The sequence below is a fragment of the Dipodomys merriami genome, unplaced genomic scaffold, assembly GCF_024711535.1.
Source record: "Dipodomys merriami isolate MVZ:Mamm:240054 unplaced genomic scaffold, mDipMer1.0.p SCAF_68, whole genome shotgun sequence".
Taxonomy (NCBI): Eukaryota; Metazoa; Chordata; class Mammalia; order Rodentia; family Heteromyidae; genus Dipodomys; species Dipodomys merriami.
In genome coordinates this window covers 5,467,691-5,490,034 of record NW_027206268.1, presented here as the reverse complement: position 1 = coordinate 5,490,034, position 22,344 = coordinate 5,467,691, and the positions used below count along the sequence as shown (strand labels likewise).

Genomic DNA, 22,344 nt, shown 5'->3' with positions numbered 1-22,344 from the left:
CTGGGCCTGGGCTCCATCCCTGAACTTTTGTGCTCAATGCTAATACTCTACCACTTGAGCCACAGTACCACTTCCAGCTTTTTCTGTGATTAGTTGGAAATAAGTGTCTCACGGACTTCACTGACAGAGCTGGCTTCAAGCCTACATGCTCAGATCTCAGCCTCCTGAGTAGCTAGGATTACAGGTGTGAGCCACCAGTGCCCGGCTTAAGTCTGTTTTTAAAAGTTCCTTTCAATCGTTTTTCATTCTAACCTCTTGCTATCATGAGTGGATACAGTGTCTTCTATTAATCTAGTCCAGTGTGGACTGGGATGTAAACATTCACCTTCACTCTACAAAAACTAAAGTATCTCCCCGTGCCCAGCCCTCCTCCTTGTTCTAATTTCCTTTTTTAATGTTTTCATATTCAAACACTTGTAGACTTTCCTTATTTTGATTTTTTTTTTGGCTCTACCGCTGAGCCACCTTCCCAACCCTCCCCCCTTTTTTTTTCTTGGGGTCCAGTCATGGGGCCTGAACTCTGGGCCTGGGCGCTGTCCCTCAGCTCTTCAGCTCAAGGCTAGCACTCTACCACTTGAGCCACAGCGCCACTTCCAGCTTTTTGCTTTTTGCTTATGTGGTGCTGAGGAATGGAACCCAGGGCCTCATGCACGCAAGGCAAGTGCTCTACCACTGAGCCACCTTCCCAGCCCCTTGATTTTTTTTTTTTTTTTTGGAGTGTTTCAGTGGTGGTGATTAAACCCAGCTTCTAATACATGATAAACATGCACTCTACCACTAAGCTACACTAAGCCTCTACTTTGTGACCATTTGTCTCCCTCAACTAGACTAATGGAACAATTTATCAGTATATATCCAGCAGTACATAGTACATAGGTGTAACAGCCATTATCTGTTGAAAGAATAAGTGAATGGTCTGACCTCATTTATGTTTAGACTTGAACATTTTATAGTGAATAAGCAAAAAATATATATATAGTTGATGGACTCTTTATTCAAAATTGTTTTATTGTCCTTTATCCTTATTTCCAAAAGCTATATTTTAAAGGGTTTGTTGGCAACTGGGCTTTGACCTCTACCACTTGAGCTACAACCCCAACCCTTTTTGCTTTAATTTTTTTTTTAATTAAAATCTTGCGTTTATGTCCTGGCCAGCCTGGATTGTGATCCAGGACTTCTGCTGAGGTCCCCCACATAGCTAGAATGACAAGGTGCCCACCACCACGCATGGCTTTTTATTGGTTGAGAGTCTTGCAAACTTATTGCCCCGTCTGATTTTTCTAATTTCGCCTGCTGAGTAGATAGCATTGCAGGCATGAACCAGGTTTAACAGCTGTGTTCCAAAGAAAAATAGTTGCTGCATGGTTAAATTTCTACCTTTTTTCCATTAGGTAAAAATTCACTTAAAAACAGCCGGGCGCCGGTGGCTCACACCTGTAATCCTAGCTACTCAGGAGGCTGAGATCTGAGGATAATGGTTCAAAGCCAGCTTGGGCAGGAAAGTCCATGGGACTCTTATCTCCAATAAACCACTAGAAAACTGGAAGTGGCGCTGTGACTCAAGTGGTAGAGTGCGCGCCTTGAGCTGAAGAGCTGAGGGATAGAGCCCAAGCCCAGAGTTCAAGCCCCACGACCGACAACAATAAAAAACAGTATTTGATAGATTGAAGCGCATGTAAATTATTTGCATGTTCTTATTAAAGAGAATAGAATTCTCATATCACAGATGGAAGGAAGCTACTGCTTAAAGGAAGAATTCATAGAACTAACACATAGGGAAAACAGGAGAGTGCTTTCGCAGCATTTCTTACAGAGCCAATACATTTGAACATCAAAAAATGGCAAAGATAAAGGCCAGCTAAATTTTTGCAGGTAGTCACAAAACCTCTAATATCATTCCTTCATACTTCTTTCTCTTTAATATAACCTTTTGTTGACCATTTTATAAAATCCTTCGGAGAGAAAACAGTATCTCATTCAAACAGAACAGCGTTAATATAGACTTTAGAACAGACTTGTGTGGTCCCTTGTGTTAGAGGCTGGCCTTTGGGGGGAAGGGTGTTTCACATTGTTTTTGGTGCTATGTTCTACATTGGTACAGTTAGTTATACATAAACACACTGGCAGAGGAGCTGCGGAGTAGGTGAGTGTAGAATGCTTGGTGGACATGCACATGCACTCTCACTTGGATCCCTATCACACTCGGGGACCTTTTCTTAGACATGGTATAAAGATTAATCTGTGCTGGGTGGTGGTGGCTCCCACCTGTAACCCTCCCTACTCAGGAGGGTGAGATCTGAGGGTCATGGTTCAAAGCCTGCCCATGTAGAAAACTCTGTGAGACTCTTAGTTCCAGTTATCCACCAGAAAACCAGAAGTGGTACTGAGTTCAAGCCCTACAACCAACAAAAAGAAAACCATAATCTGTATTAAAACATAGCAATTTTCTATATCTTAGTACATCGGAAATTTCCTTTGTAATAATTTCAGCTACAGGCATTTTTATAAGTGTTTATTCCTCCTTACTGCAACTGCAAAACTCTCGTGTTTTTTAAATTAATATTTGAGTTTTATAATTTTTGTTTTCTTTTTGTTGGTCATAGGGCTTGAACTCTGGCCCTGGGCACTGTTCCTGAGCTCTTAGCTCAAGGCTAGCGCCACAGCGCCACTTCCAATCTTCTCGTGGTTAATTGGAGATGAGTCGCATGGATGTTCCTGCTAAGATTACAGGCATGAGCCACCGGCACCTGGCTATAATTTTAATGTTTTGAATTTTTTCTTCTTTCCTCAGCAAAGAAAGAGTAACAAGAAGGTGCGGGTGACAGTGAAGCCCCACTTGCTGTACAGAGTAAGTTCCTGTGGGAGGATTCAAAGTAGTTGCTGTGACGTGGAAAGGATAAAAAGAACAAAAATAAGGCTAGGAAGGTAGCTCTGTGGTAGAGTGCTTGCCTTGCATGCATGAGGCCCTGGGTTTGATTCCTCAGCACCATATAAGCAGAAAAGGCCGGAAGTGGTGCTTTGGTTCAAGTGGTAGGGTGCTAGCCTTGAGCTGAACAGCTGAAGGACAGCGCCCAGGCCCAGAGTTCAAGTCCCATGACCAAAAAAAAAGAAAAAAATTTAAGCTGGGCATGGTACTGCATACCTATAATTTCAGCACTAGGAAGTCTGAGGCATGAAAATCAAGAGTTCCAAGCCAGCACGGGCAACCTAGTGAGAACAAGGCCTATCTAAGCTATTTAGTAAGACACTGTTGCAAAACAAAAAAAAAATTTTCAAGGTACCAGGAAATGTTTTCATTGCAGTTAATCTCTCCTTTTCAGCCTTTAGAACAGCAACATGGAGTCATTCCTGATCGAGATGCAGAATTCCGTCTCTTTGACCGTGTTGTAAACGTGAGAGAGAATTTTTCAGTGCCAGTTGGCCTTCGTGGGACTATCATAGGAATCAAAGGGGGTAATATCTCAATACTTACTGTCTTCAGCCACATTTATATTGCATGTCTATATATGGGGATGGGAAGATCGCAGTTCAAGGTGTAATAAGTAAGAAATCATAACTGCCAAATTAAATGGAAGGTTGTGATTACCTTTCCTGGAGAGTTTATCTCCTAAGACATTTCTGTTTCTTAACTTACACGATACTGATTGGTTTATTGTCATTCTTCATGTCCACCAATTTTTTGGTGATGAGAGTTTGAAACAGGGTCTTGCTTTATCACAGATTGACTTGAATTCCTGATCCTCCTCCTTTAGTTTCCCAAGCCCTGGGATTATAGGCATTCACTACACACTGAGTCATATCCAGAATATTTATGTTTTTTGTTTGTTAGTTTGCTTTTGCTGGTCCTGGAGCTTGAAGTCAGGGCCTGGCACTGTCCTTGAACTTCTCTATGCTTAAGGCTGGTGCTATACCACTTGAGTCACAGTGCTACTTCTGGCTTTTTCTGTTTATGTGATATTGAGGAATCGAACTCAGGGCTTCATGCATGCTACACAAGCACTACCACTAAGCCACATTCCCAGCCCCTTTTTTAATGGATTTTTAAGAGAAATAAATACCCTAATATGTACTCCAAAACCTTACTACTGATTTTTGATCAGTCTCTCTGTCTCTCCCACTCCCTCCCTCTCCCCATCTCTATCTCTCTCACAGCCAATAGAGAAGCTGATATACTGTTTGAAGTATTATTTGATGAAGAATTTCATGGAGGCCTAACAATAAGGTAAGGTTTGTATTTCCAGATAACAACCATTCTTTTTTTTTTTTTTAATTGGAAAATACTGTATAGAGGGGTTACAATTACATGGGCAAGGCAATGAGTACATTTCTTACCAAGCATTGTTTCCTCCTCCTATGTTTCCCCTTCCCATCCCTACCCCCATACCTACCCCCATCCTTCCTCCCCCTCCTTGTGCCAAAGTTGTAAAGTTCATTTTTCAACATAACATCTTGTGCATCTCATTGTTACAATGGGTCCACCTGTATCCCTATTTAATCAATTTGTTTTTTCCCTTCCCCTCCACAAATTATACTAACATCAAATACAGTGAAAACAGGGGTTATACCGTGGGGGAGCAACCATTGTTTATCGCAGATTAAGGAGAATCTCACAGACTTTCCTGCCCAGTCTGGCTTTGAACTGCAATCCTCAGATCTCACCCTCCTGAGTAGCTAGGATGACAGGCATGAGTCACCAGCGTCCAGCTTTCCCTAATTTTTTGTGAAGACAAAATAAAATCTTTTCCTGTTTCCTTCCTCCCTTCTAAAAGTTATCTGGATACCTGAAGTAAACTTACTCGGTTTCTTTTTCTCCTCTCTTTTTGTTGCTAGGCAATTACAAGTAAAAATCATTCTTTTAGGGGCTGGGGATGTGGCTTAGTGGTAGAGTGCTTGTCCAGCATGCATGAAGCCATGGGTTTGATTCCTTAGTACCACATAAGCAGAGAAAGGTGGAAGTAGCAATGTGGCTCAAGTGGTAGAGTGCTAGCCTTGACCAAGAAAAGCTCAGGTACAGTGCCCAGGCCCTGGGTTCAAGCCCCAGGACTGGCAAAAACAAAAGCAAGAAATAGCCAGGCTCTGGTGGCTCATGTCTATAATCCTAGCAACCCAGGAGGATGAGATCTGAAGACCACAGTTCAAAGCCAGCCTGGGCAGGAAAGTCCATGAGACTTCTATCTCTAATTAACCACCAGAAAACCAGAAGTGATACTGTGGCTTGAAGTGGTAGAGTGCTCCAGCCTTGAAGTAAAATAGCTCAAAAATAGCACCCAGGCTCCAAGTTCAAGCCCCATGACATACATACAGACATACATACATACATTTATTTTAGCCTCCTTGCTTGAAATCACTGCTTTCAGTCATTATACCACATGGTCCTCAGGGTGCTATGACTGTTCTGTGCCTGGAATACATTACCCAAAGTCCTCCTGCCTGTGCCCTTCAAATGCAACCAAAGAATCCAGACCTTCCCTGCTTTTATTTGTTTATTTATTTATTTATTTAAAATATATATTATATATTATTTATTTATTTATTATTCAGAATGTTTGATTAGCAGTAACTTTTACCCTTCAACTTCCATATGTGTTGGTGGTGGTGGTTGGTTGGGGGTTTTTTGAGATTGAGGCTCAAGTATTTATTAGTTCTGATGATAGTGTTCCATCCCAGAATTACTTACCTTCCAGCACATTTAGTATTATTTCCTTCTGACTCTAATTTTTAGGTGCTCACCTGGTAGAGGTTACCGGCTGCCAACAAGTGCCTTGGTGAACCTTTCTCATGGGAATCGCTCTGAAACTGGAAACCAGAAGTTGACTGCTATCGTGAAACCACAGCCAGCTGTGACTCCGTGCAGCTCAAATTCATCAGTTTCATCGGGGCATTTGGGAGGCCTCAACCATTCTCCTCAATCACTTTTTGTTCCTACTCAAGTAAGTCTCTCAGTCTTACTTCTCCTTACTGTCTTTACAAATCATAAATCAGTGAGGACTTTCTAAGTGGAAACCTAATTTGGCTTCCTGGCCACTGTCCTTGAGCTTCTTTAGCTCAAGGCTAGCGCTCTACCACTTGAGCCACAGCACCACTTCCACCTTTTTCTGTTTATGTGATGCTAAGGAATCGAACCCAGGGCTTCATGCATGCTAGGCAAGCACTCTACCACTAAGCCACATTCCCAGCCCTTTTTTTTTTTTTTCTTATTTTTAATGTAACTATTTTGTCATGTTCCATTAAGAAATTATTTGTGCTCTATTAGGTACCTGCTAAAGATGATGATGAATTTTCTAACATTTGGCAGTCCTTACAAGGATCAGGAAAAATTCAGCACTTCCAGCCAGCTCTTCAAGAGAAGGTTAGTACTTTTTGATAGACAATTAAAGACATTTTTTAGTTTCATGAACTTTGTTACCCAGGCTGGCTTCAAACCATGATCCTCAGATCTCACCCAGCTAAGTAGCTTAGATTACAGGCATGAGATCCCAGCACCCAGTTTCTCTATTTCTTCAATGAGTATTTATCCCCTGAAATCTCATAAAAATAGAAAACACCAATTTTGATCATGAGTTTTTCGCAATTCTTTTCAGACGTATATAAAACTTTGGGCCAATGAATGAAAATATATTTTTCTTTTAAATTAGCTTTAGATTTCTACAGTCACTTTAATTATATTTTAAGTTAAACACATGTCTTAGGGATGCTCATTAACTTAATCTTTTTCCACTGGAATATATCATGTATTAGCACTTGGTTTTCTTAAATATGAATGAGCAAATTTACATACAACTCTAGCTATTAGGAAGTGCACAGAGGGCTGGGCCGTGGCTTGTGACAGTGCTTCCCTAGACTTCCCATCACTGCAAAAGCAAACCAAGAAGAAAGAACTTCTCTAAGAGTACAGACTCAGCAAAAGAGAACCTAGGCCAGGCATCAGTACCTTACACCTGTAATCTTAGATACTCAGGCTAAGATCTGAGGATCGCAGTTCAAAGCCAACTCAGATAGGAAAGTCTCTGAAGCTCTTCACTAAACTATCAAAAAGGCCAGAAGTGGCGCTGTGGCTCCAAGTAGTAGAGCACTAGCTTTGAGCAAAAGAAGCCCAGGTACAGTGCCCAGGCCCTGAGTTCAAGCACTGGAACTGGCACCATAAAACAAACAAATAATACTTGTGTGATCGTCATTACATGATTGGTTATTATTTATGTTGGTGGATTTGGGGTAGTTTTTTTTAATTCTGTTTATTTTTTTCTCTGAAGTTTTTTTTCTAATGATCCTTCATAATTTTTCCCTCCATCAGTTGTGGAGCTTGAACTCTGGGCCTGGGTGCTGTCCCTCAGCTCTTTAGTTCAAGGCCCGAGATCTACCACTTGAGCCACAGCACCACTTCTGGTTTTCTGGTGGTTTATTGGAGATAAGAGTCTCACAGACTTTCTGGCCTAGGCTGGCTTTGAACCACAATCCTCAGACCTCAGCCTCCTGAGTAGCTAGGATGACGGGCGTGATCCACCAGCGCCAGGCCTACATAATTTTTTCAAAAATAATAACTTGAGGGCTGGGAAGGTGGCTCAGTGGTAGAGTGCTTGCCTTGCATGCCCGAGGCCCTGGGTTTGATTCCTCAGCACCACATAAGCGAAAAGAAAAAAGCCGGAAGTGGCGCTGTGGCTCAAGTGGTAGAGCGCTAGCCTTGAGCTGAAGAGCTGAGGGACAGCACCCAGGCCCAGAGTTCAGGCCCCACGACCAGACCCCCCCCAAAAAATCATAATAATAATTTGATTAAAAGTTGAGAATAAAAAGTAATTATAATGAGAAGATTATGCTCAACTAATTTGTAAAACTTTTAACCTTAGGGTACAGTCCTACCTCAAGAAATAAGTCAAGTAACTCCACAGCATAAATCTAGCTTTAATGACAACAGTGTCAAATATCAGCAGAGAAAACATGACCCTCACCGCAAACGTAAGTTTTAAGTTAGTACATTTGTATGCTATTTCTTTCGTTACAAAAATAAACAGTCTTATTGAAATACTATTCACTATCATAAACACATCTTTTTTTTTTTTTTTTTTTGCCAGTCTTGTGGCTTGAACTCAGGCCTGGGCACTGTCCCTGAGCTTCATTTGCTCAAGGCTAACACACTTAACACTTGAGCCACAGCACCACTTCCGGCTTTTTCTGTTTATATGGTACTGAGGAATCAAACCCAGGGCTTCATGCATGCTACGCAAGCACTTTACCACTAAGCCATATTCCTAGCCCCATTCATCCTTTTCAAATATACAGTTTATTGGTTTTGGTGGGTCTTTTTTTTTTTTGTATTTTCATAAAATTGCATAATCAGCACTCTAAATTAGGAATGATTTTTATCACCCAAAAAGAAGTACCATCCCCATTAGCAAGATTCCAGAAACCACTAGTTTACCTCTGTCATGGAGTTACCTATTCTGGAAATTTTGTAAATAGAATCAGAAAATGTGTAATGTTGTGTTAGTGCTTCTTTCAATGGATATGATGTCTTTAATCATGTATCATGATGATATTAAGCATGTATCATGGTATCTGGTCTCAAGTTACTGCATGTATCAGTAGGTATTCCTTTTTTATTTATTTTTTGTTGGTCTTGGGGCTGAGCTCTGGGCCTGGGCACTGTCCCTCAGCTCTTCAGCTCAAGGCAAGTAAGCGCTCTACCACTTGAGCCACAGCACCACTTAGGGGTTTTCTGGTTGTTTACTGGAGATAAGAGTCTCACAGACTTTCCTGCCTGGGTTGGCTTTGAACCACAGTCCTCAAATCTCAGCCTCTTGAGTAGCTAGGATGACAGTGGTGAGCCGCTGGCACCCCACCCAGTGGAACTATTTCCACAGCCTTGGGCAGGCTCATTGTTTCTAGATCCTTAATAGATCTTTTCCATGCTCCTCTGGATATCTCATTCTCCAGCTTTCTAATCTTTTTAGTTACTTTTTACCCAAATATCTCCACCCCTTACATAGTAGCCAAGTTAACTGCCTTTCAATATTTTCAAATACAGCCTCATGGAGAAATGCTTTTCCAACACTGGTTAAAACCAACCAAATTCAGACACTATGCCCATGGGTATACTAGGAACTAACACAAAGATCAAGTTGCAATTCTTTGACTACTGCTTTGAAAGAGGTGTTGTGCGGTTACTGGTTCTCTCCACAAATGGTTGCTACATGATGCTGGGGAGTAGAATGTGGGGCTAGAGCTAAAGATTTTGTTTTGGTTTGGTTTTTGTGCTAGACCTGGAGCTTGAACTCAGAAGCTGGGTGCTGTCCCTGAGCTTTTGTGCTTGAGCCACAGCTCCACTACCACTTCTTTTTGGCAGTTACAGACAAGTGCCTCAGGGACTTTCCTGCCCTGGCTGGCTTCACACTGCAATCCTCAGATCCCAGCCTCCTGAGTAGCTAGTTAGGCATAGTCTCTAGTACCAATCTTAGAGCTGAGTTTTTTTAACACAGTACTTTGCTATGCTAAGTTTTTTGTCTATTTAATTGTTGTTGCGGTAAGAAGTTATTCATTTACCACAACGTCAATTTTTCTTATCTCTAGTTAAAGAAGAGTGTAAGAGTCCTAAAGCTGAATGTCAGTCACAAAAAATGTCCAGTAAACAGGTAAGCTTTCTTAAAAGCAAATTTTAGTAGCTACTTTTTTGTTGTTGTTGTTGGTCATGGGACCTGAACTCTGGGCCTGGGTGCTGTCCCTGAGCTCTTCAGCTCAAGGCTAGCGCTCTACCACTTGAGCCATAGTTCCACTTCTGACTTTTTCTGCTCATGTGGTGCTGAGGAATTGAACCCATGGCCTAATGCATGCAAGGCAAGCACTCTACCACTGAGCCACCTTTCCAGCCCCAGAAGCTACTTTTTTTATGCAGTTGGTGCACTCAGTGAGATCAGACTGAATTTTGCCAATTTTTCAACAGTTGGCAAGGTGTGGGGTAGGAAGGCCAGTGAAGTACAGGCTGAGCCATTCAGAGGGCAAGTTACACAGCTGCAACACAGGATCTGAAACCAGAGGCATCTGAAATCTTGATTTGGCTATTTACTAGGTAGATAACCCTGAGCAATTCTTTACCTCTCACAGCCTGTTTCTTCATCTTTGAAATGGAGACAAAAGTAGAGCCCTGAGTTCAAACCCCAGTATTGCCAAAAAATAAACCAAACAAAAAAACCGTAAAAGATTAGTTTCTCTCAATACATATATAGTACACATACATATGTAATATTTAGGCATATGAATTTATATGTATATGTTAGTATCTTAAGGTATAAATTCTGTGGAACTAGAATCGATTTCCTTTCTGTACACCAACAGTGTACAAGCAGAAAAGGAAATCAGGAAAACAACCCCTTTTGCCATAACCCCTGAAAGATTAAAATATCTAGGAATAACCTAACTAAAGATGTAAAGGACTTATATAGTGAAAACTATAAAAATCTAAAGAAAGAAATCAAAGAGGACACCAGGAAATGGAAAGACGTTCCATGTTCAGGTTAGGTAGAATCAATATTGTGAAAATGGCTATACTGCCAAAAATGGTATGCAAATTGAACGTAATTCCCATCAAAATTCCAATGATGTTCTTTACTAAAATAGAGAAAACGGATCTGGGAAGGTAGCTCAGTGGCAGAGCGCTTGCCTTGCATGCATGAGGCCCTGGGTTCAATTCCTCAGCACCACATAAGCAAAAAGAAAAAAGCCAGAAGTGGCTCTGTGGCTCAAGTGGTAGAGCGCTAGCCTTGAGCTGAAGAGCTGAGGGACAGCGCCCAGGCCCAGGGTTCAGGCCCCACGACTGGACCCAAAAATAAATAAAATAAAATAGAGAAAACAATCCAGAAGTTTATATGGAACAAGACCTAGAATAGCCAAAGTAATTCTAGGCAAAAGAAGCAATGCAGGAGGTATTATAATACCAGATTTCAAGCTCTACTATAGAGTCATAATAACAATGATAGCTTGGCATCAGCACAAAAATAGACCCAAGACCAATAGAATAGAAGATCCAGAAATAAAACCACATACTTAGAGTCATCTGATAATCGACAAAGGAGCCAGAGACATACAGTGGAAAAAAAACATAGCCTCTTCAGCTACTGGTGCTGGGAAAACTCGGCAGCCATATGCAGAAAACTAAAAGTGGATGCATCCAGCCTGTCACCATGCCCTAACATCAACTCAAAATGGATTAAAGACCTTAACATCACACCTGAAACTCTGAAACTACTGCAGGACAGAGTGGGAAAGATATTGAACTTACAGGCACAGGCAGGAACTTCCTGAACAGAGTCCCAGGGGCACAACAGATTGGAGAGAGACTTGACAAATGGGTCTACCTTAAAATTAAAAGTTTCTACACAGCTAAAGACATAGCTACGAGGGCTGGGAAGGTGGCTCAGTGGTAGAGCACTTGCCTTGCATGCATGAGGCCCTGAGTTCGATTCCTCAGCACCACATAAGCAAAAAAAAAAAGCCGGAAGTTGCGCTGTGGCTCTTGAGCTGAAGAGCTGAGGGACAGCGCCCAGGCCCAGAGTTCAGGCCCCATGACTGGACCTAAAAAAAAAGAACGAGAGAGAGAAACTAGAAAGACACCCAAGTAATGGGACAAAGTATTTACCAGCAATATATCGGACAAGGGCCTAATATACATTATATACAAGGAACTCAAGAAACTAACCCCTCCCAAATCTAACAAAAGAATCACTAAATGGGCAAGGGAGCTAAAGAGAGACTTCTCAGAAGAAGAGGTAAAAATGGCAAAGAAACACACGAGGAAATGTTGATCATCCCTGGCCATACAGGAAATGCAAATAAAAACCACCCTGCCATTCCACCTTACCCCTTGAGCGTTTTCAGTAATCACTCTACCACTTGAGCCATACTTCTAGTCTGGTATTTTTTCATTAATTGGAAATAAAAATCTCTCAGACTTTTCCTTTAGGTCCCAGACTACTGAGTAGCTAGGATTACAGGTATGAGGCCCAGGCATTAAGTCTCTCTCCCTTCTTTTAAAGCACTAATACCATTATGAGGGCTCCATTCTACTGATTATCTAAATCTAATTACCTTTTAAAGGTTGTGTCTTCTAATTCCATCCCACTGTGGCTAGAGTTCTAACACAGGAATCTCAGGGGGTACACAGACATCCAGTCCATGTGACAGTGGTTTAGTGCCTATGTTCATAATTGAAAGAAATGCCCACTCATTTACATTTAATAAATTGAGATTTAATCTCATTTATTTTTTTTTTTTTCGGTCGTGGGGCTTGAACTCTGGGCCTGGGCGCTGTCCCTCAGCTCTTCAAGCTCAAGGCGAGCGCTCTACCACTTGAGCTACAGCGCCACTTCCGGTTTTCTGGTGGTTTATTGGAGATAGGAGTCTCACGGTTTCTCCTGCTCGGGCTGGCTTTGAACCGCGATCCTCAGATCTCAGCCTCCTGAGTAGCTAGGATTACAGGCGTGAGCCACCAGCGCCCGGCTCTCATTTATTTTTTAAGTCTCCCTTTTTCTGACGATGTAGAAGAGAAACAGTGCATAAGAAAATTGTGCAGCAGTTAATGTAAAGTATTGTTAAGTAGTAACTGTAAATGTATTTGCATGGAAAGTTCATTCTTACTTTTTTATAGACTTTTGGAGGCCCTGCTAAATGTAATAATATCAAGCTATTGAAGAGAAATGAAAGTCCAGGAGTCACAGAAACCCAAAAGGTTGGTGGCTGATAACTGAAATACTATTGATAAGGTAAAAGATCTTCATTCAGTTTCTCTTCCCAAGCTTTAATAACTGAGAAGGTCATTGGGTGATGATTTTTTAGCATAAAACTCTTAGCTTTTTTTTTGTATCCTGTTTTCCTCTTCATATGTGAATATTTGTTATTTTAGCCGAGCTCTGGAATGGAGACCTTTTTAGCATCTTTGAGTATCTCTAAAGAAAATGATGTGCAGTCATCTCATCATGGAGAGCCTCCGAACGAAGAGCACTTATCACCACAGTCCTTCGCTATGGTGCGTATGCTATAGGTGCTGTTGCTCATACATGCACACCCTGTGCAGCTGTTCAGAGATGCTGGCGGGTACCATGCCAGCCACCATTCTGTGAGGAAGGCCAGACTACAGGAAGTTTAGCCATCTTTTCTCTTGTTACACCATAACCCCCTGCTTTTCAAGTATTGTTACTAGGTGACCAGGCCAAAAGTTAAACACAAAGGTATTCTTTCTATATCTGGAAATGTGGATCTTTTTTTTTTAAAAAAATCTGGGGGGGCTGGGAATGTAGCTTATTGGCAAAGTGCTTGCCTCGCATGCATGAAGCCCTGGGATGGATCCTCAGTACCACATAAGCAAAAAAGGCTGGAAGAGGCGCTGTGACTCAAGTGGTAGAGCACTAGCCTTGTGCAAAAGAAGCTCAGGGACAATGTCGAGGCCCTGAGTTCAAGCCCCAGGACTGGCAAAAAAAAAAAATCTGATCTCGGTATTTAATTTGATCTTGATTTGCCTTTCTCTATATGAATGTTGTTAAATCTGAATTTTAACAGTGGAGCTCTTTCAAATAAAAAAGCACAGTGGTAGAATGTTTGCCTACCACATGCATGGTCCTGGGTTCCATCTCAACACCTTAAAAAAAAGAAGAAGATCAGAGCTGGGAGGGTAGCTTAGTGGTAGAGTGCTTGCCTCGCATGCTTGAGACCCTGGGTTCGATTCCTCAGCACCACATAAGCAGAAAAAGCCAGAAGTGGCGCTGTGGCTCAAGTGGTAGAGCGCTAGCCTTGCGCTGAAGAGCTCAGGGACAGCATCCAGGCCCAGAGTTCAGGCCCCACGAACAACCCAAAAAAAAAAAAAAAAAGATCAGTAAGCTGTGTAAATCGTAAGGTAACTTTTCTTTCCCATGTGGACCATTTCCAAAACAGAAGGGAACACGGATGCTCAAAGAAATTTTGAAAATTGATGGCTCAGACAGTGTGGACCGTAAAAATGAGCCAAAACAGTTTGGTCACGAAGTTGCTATTTCCTCTAATAGAAAAGATGAATATGGACTATCTTCTCAGGCTAAACAAAATAAGAAATTGGGTAAGTACTATTATTAATAATACCATTTCAAAAATCTAGGTTCATTTTGTCCTTTTTATCATGCTTCTCAAACTCATAGGTTTAGCTGGTCATAGTGGCTCACATTCAAACTACTCAAGAGACCGAGATGGGGATGGATGATAATGGTTGAAGACAATCCAAACATAGAGTTAGTGAGACCTCCATCTCAACCAAAGCCAGGCATGGAAGCAGAATGCCTGTCACCGCAGCTATGCCGCAAAGCATGCACAGGAGGATTGCATGCCAGGCCAGTCAGGCAAAAAATACCTTAAAATAACTAAGAAAAAAAGACTGTAGGTTTGGCTCAAGTGGATGAGTGCCACTTTTTCAAAGAAAAAGCTAAAGAGGAATGTCCTGGACTAGAGCTTAAGCCCCAGTACTGGCACCAAAACAAAAAAAATCCAATTAGAAACCCGTTACTTCTCATAGTAACAGACATGCTCATAATATAGAACAAAATAATTATTTAAAATGATAGTGGAATAAACATAATCCTGTAAGTTGTACTTAATTTCAGTATAGCAAAGAAAATCTAAAAAACATAGATGCTGACTTAGAATTTAGCCCATGTTGCAGAACTGAGTCACTTTGAGTAAGCTACTTAACAGAACTTTGGATTAATTCTTCACTGAGGTATGCTTTGGTTTTACTAGTGATTTTGTCGCTCATAAAGTATGAATATTCAGAACTCTAATCTATAGAAACAACACTAAAAGCTTAATTTTAGCAAACTTTTTTTGTGTGTGATGGTTCTGGGGTTTTAACTAAGGGCTTTGGATTCCTGTGGCTTGCTTACTCAGCAGGCACTCTATATGAGTCACACATGATCCCTGCTTTTTGCTGGAGGATGGCTCTGAACGGAACACCTCAGAATCTCAGCCTCCTGAGTAGCAAGCGCCTGGACTTATTTCAAATCTTTAATATACTAATTTGTTAATCAGCCATAATTTTCTAAAACCACATTTGAAAGTTTAATACATCATTTAATACTAAGTACTGCTATTTGCTTTAGGAGCCTAATTTTTCAAGCTTTTTATCAACTTCCTGCTAGCTGTATTATAAAGCCCTACAATGATTAACTAATTTGAGGTATCATTTCATTAACACATATATATCCATATCCTTTTCTTTTTTCTGGTAGCATCCTACACAAACAAGCCTCACAGCACTAGTGAGTACCAAAGTGTTCCATCTGTGGACAGTATATGTTGGTCTGGCCAGATCCCTCCTGTGTCCACACCAGTAACTGAACTTTCTCGAATTTGTTCCCTTGTGGGAATGCCACAACCAGATTTCTCCTTTCTGAGAACACCCCAGGTAAAGTATCCTAACTGTTCCATTTATATAAGCTCTTGCCGGGCGCCAGTGGCTCACGCCTCTAATCCTAGCTACTCAGGAGGCTGAGATCTGAGGATCGAGGTTCATAGACAGCCCAGGCAGGAAAGACCATGAGACTCCTATCTCCAATAAACCACTAGAAAACCAGAAGTGGTGCTGTGGCTCAAGTGGTAGAGCGCTCGCCTTGAGCTGAAGAGCTGAGGGACAGCGTCCAAGCCCAGAGTTCAAGCGCCATGACCGACAAAAAAAAAAAAAAAAAGTTATTTAACTGAGCTTAAATTAACTGAAAGTCTTTACCTAGAAAACATACAATAAGACTTTTTTTGTTGTTTTTGGTTTGTCATGGGGGCTGAACTCTGGGCCTGGGCACTGTCCCTCAGCTCTTCAGCCCAAGGCTAGCACCCTACCATGTGAGCGACAGCACCACTTCTGACTTTTTTCTGTTTATGTGGTGCTACCCAGGGCCTCATGCATGCAAGTCAAGCACTCTACCACTGAGCCAACTTCCCAGCCCCGATAGGACTTTTTAAATTTAATGAAAAGTTGGGCTGGGAAGGTGGCTCAGTGGTAGAGCGCTTGTTTTGAATGCCTGAGGCCCTGGGTTTGATTCCTCAGCACCACATAAGCAAAAAGAAAAAAGCCAGAAGTGGCACTGTGGCTCAAGTGGTAGAGCGCAAGCTTTGAGCTGAAGAGCTGAGGGACAGCGCCCAGGCCCAGAGATCAGGCCCCACAACCGGACCCCAAAAAAAAAATTTAATGAAAAGCATAGATTTATGCTTCTCACTCTGGCTATTTCATTTATATGTAACTAGAGTTCAAAGAGGCTGTCAGAAAAGAAGTTTGGGAGAGCTTACTAAAAATTAAGTTTTCTAGGGCTGCAGGTATTCTCAATAGTAGAATAAATATTTTAACCTAATATACATAATACTCTGGAGTTCAATGCCAAGGTTTCAAGAAAATAAGCTGAGCCGGGCGCTGGTGGCTCACGCCTGTAATCCTAGCTACTCAGGAGGCTGAGATCTGAGGATCGCGGTTCAAAGCCAGCCCGGGCAGGAGAGACCGTGAGACTCCTATCTCCAATAAACCACCAGAAAACCGGAAGTGGCGCTGTAGCGCAAGTGGTAGAGCGCTCGCCTTGAGCTGAAGAGCTGAGGGACAGCGCCCAGGCCCAGAGTTCAAGCACCACGACCGACAAAAAAAAAAAAAAAAAAAAAAAAAAAAAAAAGAAAATAAGCTGGACGCTGGTAGCTCAAACTTGAAATCCTTGCTGCTCAGGAGGCTGAGATGTGAGGGTCATAGTTCCAGTCCAGCCCAGTCAGGAAGGTCCATGAGACAATCTTCTCCAATTAACTACTAAAAAGCTAGAAAAGGTGCTATGGCACAAAGTGGTAGCGCATTAGCCTTGAGCACAAAAGCTCAGAGACAGTCCCCTGTCTCTGAGTTCAACCCCCAGGACTGGCACCAAAATAAATTAAAAGTAAATAAATGTATTCTTTTTATTGAGAAAAACGATATCATACTATGTTTTGAAGTCTTTTTCTTCTAGGGCTTGGTGGCATGACTCAAGTGCTAGAGGGTCTGCCTAGGAAATGCAGGGTTTTAGGTTCAAACTCAAGGAAAAAAAAACAAAAACAAAATCAAATACAGAGTTGAGAAAGGGAAGAGCATTTTAAATAGCCAATAAATCATTTCTGTAAAGGGTAGGATAGAAAACATTTCAAGACTGTAAGCCACATCACAACTTCACAACTCTATAATTACAGGTAGGTAAGGATGAAGGAGAAAGAGAAAGAGATGATTTTTTTTTTTAACCTCAAAAACCCAAATAGTCTTTTGTTTGGATTCAGATGAAATTATCCCATTGTTGTATACCACGCTTTGGGAGAGGAAGTTGAGTTGCTAAACAGATAATAGATGATCTATGTTCTCTGTTCTCAGACAATGACAGTTTGCCAAGTAAAATTATCTAACGGCTTACTGGTCCTTGGGCCACAGTGCCACTCTGAAAATGAAGCCAAGGAGAAAGCTGCACTCTTTGCCTTACAACAGCTGGTATGACCTCTCCATGACTTCTCTATTCATTTTGACTAGTCTTTAAGGGAACTTTTTCTTGTATTATCTTATAACTATTAAATACTTCCATAGGGCTCCCTAGGAGTGAATTTTCCTTTTCCTCCACCAATATTTCCAAATTATCCTCCTGCTGTTCCACCAGGAACCATGCCTCCAGTTTTTCCCCAACCTACTGGTAAGATATTTTACTTTTACACCTTTTTTGTCATAAAATTTTCATGTGTTATTTTTGTTGAGTTCTTTTAAGATGCAGTTTTTCAAAAATAAAAATTACATATTCAAACAGCTAGTAATAGAAGAAGAAATGGTGGTGAGCCTGAAGCGAGGGCCAGCACAGCCACACAGACACACCCTTCACCCTCTGCAGCCTCTGTGTAGTCGCAAAGATCATACTGCTGAGTAGACCTGGGGGGCGGGGGGAGGCGGGGGGGGGCAGAGGGAGGGGGGGACTATAGCTCAGTATGAGCTACAGGTCTTGAGTTCAAGCCCCCTGTATCCACACACAAAAAAGGAGTGATCAGCTGTCCCAAAAGAAGACAAGGTAGCAGCCAAAGGGCAACCTGAAGGGCTCAGCTTTCGGGTAGTAGAGTGCCTGCTAGCACGTGTGAGGCCCTGAGTTCAAACCCCAGTACCATCAAAAACAAAATAATGGTTAATAACTGAAAAAAAATGTCTTAAACTTGCAAATACTAGAATAGACAAAAACAAAGATTCTACATGTCGTGTGAGCATGATCAGATCTCAGGACTTGAGCTTCTTTGGTTCTTTTGTAGGCTGGGATCACTATGGAAGCAACTTAGCATTTGGGGCAGGTGAGATCCCTAAGATTTCTCTCTATGTGCCCAGGCTTTTCCCTCCCAAGGAATAGTTTTAAGACCCTTTCATTTCTGTTCAATGTAATTGCAAATATTTCAGTCTCCTATCAGTATTTGATAATCTTGCTCTGTTTAGGCGAGGATAATGATAAATGCATTTCTGTGGCTAGTTCAGAGGCCCAAGAAGGGGTGCTACTGAGTGATTACAAGAGCGGACTTTTTGCTAAAGTGGGAAAAGCCAAGAAAGGCTAGCAGGAAGAGGTCTGATTTCTGGGCTTTGATTTTACTAAGAAAGAAATATTGTGTGGCTCTTAGCAGGTAACATGATGCCCTCATCCTCTCATCTTCTTGGCTCAGTGCCATGGAGACCGCCAGTGCCAGTTCCTGGGAGGCCCTTCCACCCCACATCACACTCCGGGACGGTGCCCGGGGCTGGAGGAGTACCAGGCGGCATACACAACCAGTTCATACCTCTGCAGGTGAGATTTGGAGAGGAACTTGAGCAAAACTCTTCATTGTAAACTTTTTAAAATGAGTCTCAGTTTTCTCTTTCAATGGCAGTTAAAAATGTGGAATGTCATGGTGACATATCTGGTCTGGCCTCTGCTGTTTGTGCACTAATAATAGTAATTATAGCCAGTAATAATACACTATACGGACAGAAAGCATCTGAAAGTCAAAATTATAAAACATTTTACTGCCGGGCGCAGGTGGCACACGCCTGTCATCCTAGCTACTCAGGAGGCTGAGACCTGAGGATCACAGTCCAAAGCCAGCCCGGGCAGGAAAGTCCATGAGACTTTTATCTCCAGTAAACCACTAGAAAACCGGAAGTGGTGCTGTGGCTCAAGCAGTAGCGCCCTTGTCTTGACCTGAAGAGCTGAGGGACAGCGCCCAAGCCCAGAGTTCAAGCCCTACGACTAACAAACAATAAGAAAGAAAGACAAAAGAAAGGAAGGAAGGAAAGACAGAAAGCAGGCAAGCAAGCAAGCATTTTACTAGGGCTGGAAAGGTGGCTCAGTGGCAGAGTGCTTACCTTGCATGCATGAGGCCCTGGGTTCGATTCCTAAGCACCACATAAGCAGAAAAGGCTGGAAGTGGCGCTGTGGCTCAAGTGGTAGAGCACTAGCCTTGAGCTGAAGAGCTGAGGGGCAGCGCCCAGGCCCCACAATCACAACAACAACAAAAAAAAAAAAAACATTTTACTATTTCATTTGTAAAGAATCTTAAATACTGTGTTGCCAGGTTTCTGTGAAAGTTGAAGTCTTCAGTGTAGACTGGAAGTGGAAGTTTCATATCAGCTATGGCCAGCAGATAGTCCAGCGTGGTTTGTGGCATTTTTCTCATTAGCTTTCTTTAACCTAGCTAGCTAATTAACAATGATTTTATTTCTTAAAGGTCACTAAAAAAAGAGTAGCAAACAAAAAGAACCTTGAGAATAAGGAGGCCCAGAGCTCTTCTCAAGCCGCCTCCCTTCCACCTAGCAAGCCAGCCTCCTCTGAGGTCACCAAAGCGACTCTGCAGGAAAGGTCACCTGCCTCTCTGAAGCCCTCTGAGGCTGCACAGCCTGTGTCTTCTCAAGTGGAAACTGCCGCCCAAGGCCCCAGCATGGCTCACCAAAAGTCAAGCTCTTCCGCACGAAGGAAGTCACGGAAACTGGCTGTCAATTTTGGCATTTCTAAACCTTCTGAATAAATTTGGTACCTTGGAATCAAGTTAATTCCTTTCCATCCACCTTTTGATAAATCCATATCTGTTTCATAAATGTACTCTTTTAAAATGATATGTTTAAATGGAATAGTTTTTATTTTTCAGTTGCCAGGCACTTTTCATGCTATTTTAAAGACTATAGATCAAATTGTGCACTTTAAGAATGTGCAATTTGTTGTACGTCGTTTATACCTCAATAAAGCTGTAAAAGAGAGAGAGAGAGAGACTAAGTTAAACCTTACGTATCAGTGGACTCAATCTGAAAATGTACCATTACCCATTGTCCGCCTCAGCAGCATCGTTCTTGAACTATGACTCAGACATCCTATTAGCAATAATAAAAAACTGTTTTTACATTGTCGTTGAGGGAAAATGAGATGGAGCATGAAAACTAGGCCTCAAGTCTACTGAAAATGCATTTTACTTTTCTTTTTAATAATGGAACAGAATTCTGAGGAGAATGAGCCTCGCTCTTGTGCTGTACTCTCACTGGCTGAGCGTCTCTCAGACCTGCTGGGACCGGCTCACACTGGTTTTGGACTGGCTCACTCTGATGGTGGTGCTGCTACCTTTGCTTTACTCTACATCTCCTACCAAAGCAACTTTAGAGTACCAGTCAGAGTAGTCATCTAGCTGCTTAGAACTAGAAAGAGCAATCTAGACTTGAGTCAGTACCATTTTTTGGATTATTCAAAAACCAGCATTAGTAACCTTTATTAAAATCAGGTTTCAAAAAATCTACAGGGTACAGTAATGACAAATTAATCTTCAGTTGGATAAAGTATAAAATGTTCATCATGCCAATTAAAATAAATTTTGTTAATCTCTTGTATGGCTTTTTATCTGCTTACTTAGCCATAAATGAGAGCTCCTCCTTGGTATCAGTGTTCTGCTTTGAATTCCAGGCTGTGCTATAGTCCAGCCATAGTCATGACTTAGTAATATACCCGTCTGTCTTGATCTAGTCTGTATTTTATCTTCAGGCTAGACGAGTCAGGAATGCTGTTTTATCTTTGCATGTGGATGTGTTGTTCAAAATATTGAAGTGAGTTACAATTTAAAATTTTTCTTATGGTACCAGGGCTTACGTTTGTATGTGTGTGTGTGTGTGTGTGCGCGCGCGTGTGTATGCTTTTGTGATATGCTTATATTTTTCAGGAAGAAAATTACCATACTTTTTTTAAAGTAGGAGCTGCAGTCTATATGTGGAGCTACTTATTACTCTATATGATTCCATTGAGCTCATTGAACACTGCTATGAGTCTTAAAGTCATGTTTTATAAAATGCTGGTATTGAGCTAAATGAATTTCCTCTCTAACTGTTGATTTCTGAATTTCTCTAAATGTTAGCAGGATATCTGAATAATAGTTGTGCCTTTAGTATAAGAGATAAATGGTCTGTATCTTTGTTTACTATGATCATGTGAGTGTCTGTGATTACATGTTCTATTAATTGTCTAGGTTTAAACTTTTGTCAGTTTTTGACATTTCCTTAATGAGATACTAAGTAATGAGGCTCAAGGAAAGGTCAGTGTCTCTCTCTCTCTCTCTCTCTCTCTCTCCCCCCCCACACTCTCTGTTGTCTCACTTAAGTCTCTCGTTGAAAGGAAACATGTATTATAGGATGCAAGGAAGAAGTGGGATTGTGGCAGTCACAGCACCCTGTCCCCATCCACCTCACTTAGACGTGCACACTCCGGCAGGCAGGACTGCCACTTGGGCTCTAGAGCGCAAGGCAGAGCACATGCCATCCCCCAACAACTCCAGGAGGAGCTGCAGTGAGCACAGTGCCAGGGGACCCTGGAGGCTACTTCAGGATGGGAGCACAGAATTCTGTGTGGAGAGCCAAAAAAGAATGCTTTTCCTATCATTCTACAGGTCAGAATTGGGGGTGAGGGGGTTAAAACGGCAGCACACACCATACTGGCTGAATGCTTGGCAGTCAGGTATTATCTATTCAGTGAAGCCTGTGGCCAGCCTCTGTAGAGGCTGTGGGAGGCCACTGCAGCTTTTACCACAGGCTAGTCTTGAGGAAACCAGATACTCATTATAGCCATGCCTGTGGGTGGGGTCTAGGGTGTCTCTGAACAACACTTAGACTTGGGAACAGTTCTCCCCGTGTATCCAGGGCAAACTGATAACCATCACCCAGTTTCAGATGACGTACCCATTCAGCTATTGAGTCTGAAAACTTTCTGTGGAAATGATGGACCACAGGCCCAGCCAGAACAATTACTTCATGTTTCCTTGAGAACTTGAGTCTCCTCACATGAAACATCTGTAAATACTCTTTTTTTTTTTTTTTTTTTTTTTTTG

The 22,344-nt window shown here is 41.9% G+C and overlaps 1 protein-coding gene across 4 annotated transcripts in view; it reads left to right on the top strand.

Moving 5' to 3' along the window:
• Window positions 1-20,033, top strand: part of Xrn1 (5'-3' exoribonuclease 1) — a 62,310-nt gene extending 42,277 nt beyond the window's left edge. The window contains exons 28-43 of one of the 4 annotated variants that reach the window (XM_070005557.1): window positions 2,792-2,848; window positions 3,321-3,453; window positions 4,153-4,222; window positions 5,723-5,930; window positions 6,254-6,349; window positions 7,842-7,950; window positions 9,562-9,623; window positions 12,632-12,712; window positions 12,887-13,009; window positions 13,912-14,071; window positions 15,234-15,409; window positions 17,369-17,482; window positions 17,576-17,678; window positions 18,277-18,315; window positions 18,637-18,797; window positions 19,717-20,033. In XM_070005557.1, the coding sequence (XP_069861658.1) occupies window positions 2,792-2,848; window positions 3,321-3,453; window positions 4,153-4,222; window positions 5,723-5,930; window positions 6,254-6,349; window positions 7,842-7,950; window positions 9,562-9,623; window positions 12,632-12,712; window positions 12,887-13,009; window positions 13,912-14,071; window positions 15,234-15,409; window positions 17,369-17,482; window positions 17,576-17,678; window positions 18,277-18,315; window positions 18,637-18,797; window positions 19,717-20,013 (1,989 nt within the window). In that variant the 3' untranslated portion in view covers window positions 20,014-20,033. Of the gene's footprint in view, window positions 1-2,791; window positions 2,849-3,320; window positions 3,454-4,152; window positions 4,223-5,722; window positions 5,931-6,253; window positions 6,350-7,841; window positions 7,951-9,561; window positions 9,624-12,631; window positions 12,713-12,886; window positions 13,010-13,911; window positions 14,072-15,233; window positions 15,410-17,368; window positions 17,483-17,575; window positions 17,679-18,276; window positions 18,316-18,633; window positions 18,798-19,716 lie in introns of all 4 variants that reach the window. The other 3 variants (XM_070005556.1, XM_070005559.1, XM_070005558.1) reach the window with 3 other exon arrangements.
• Window positions 20,034-22,344: the final 2,311 nt, after the last annotated feature.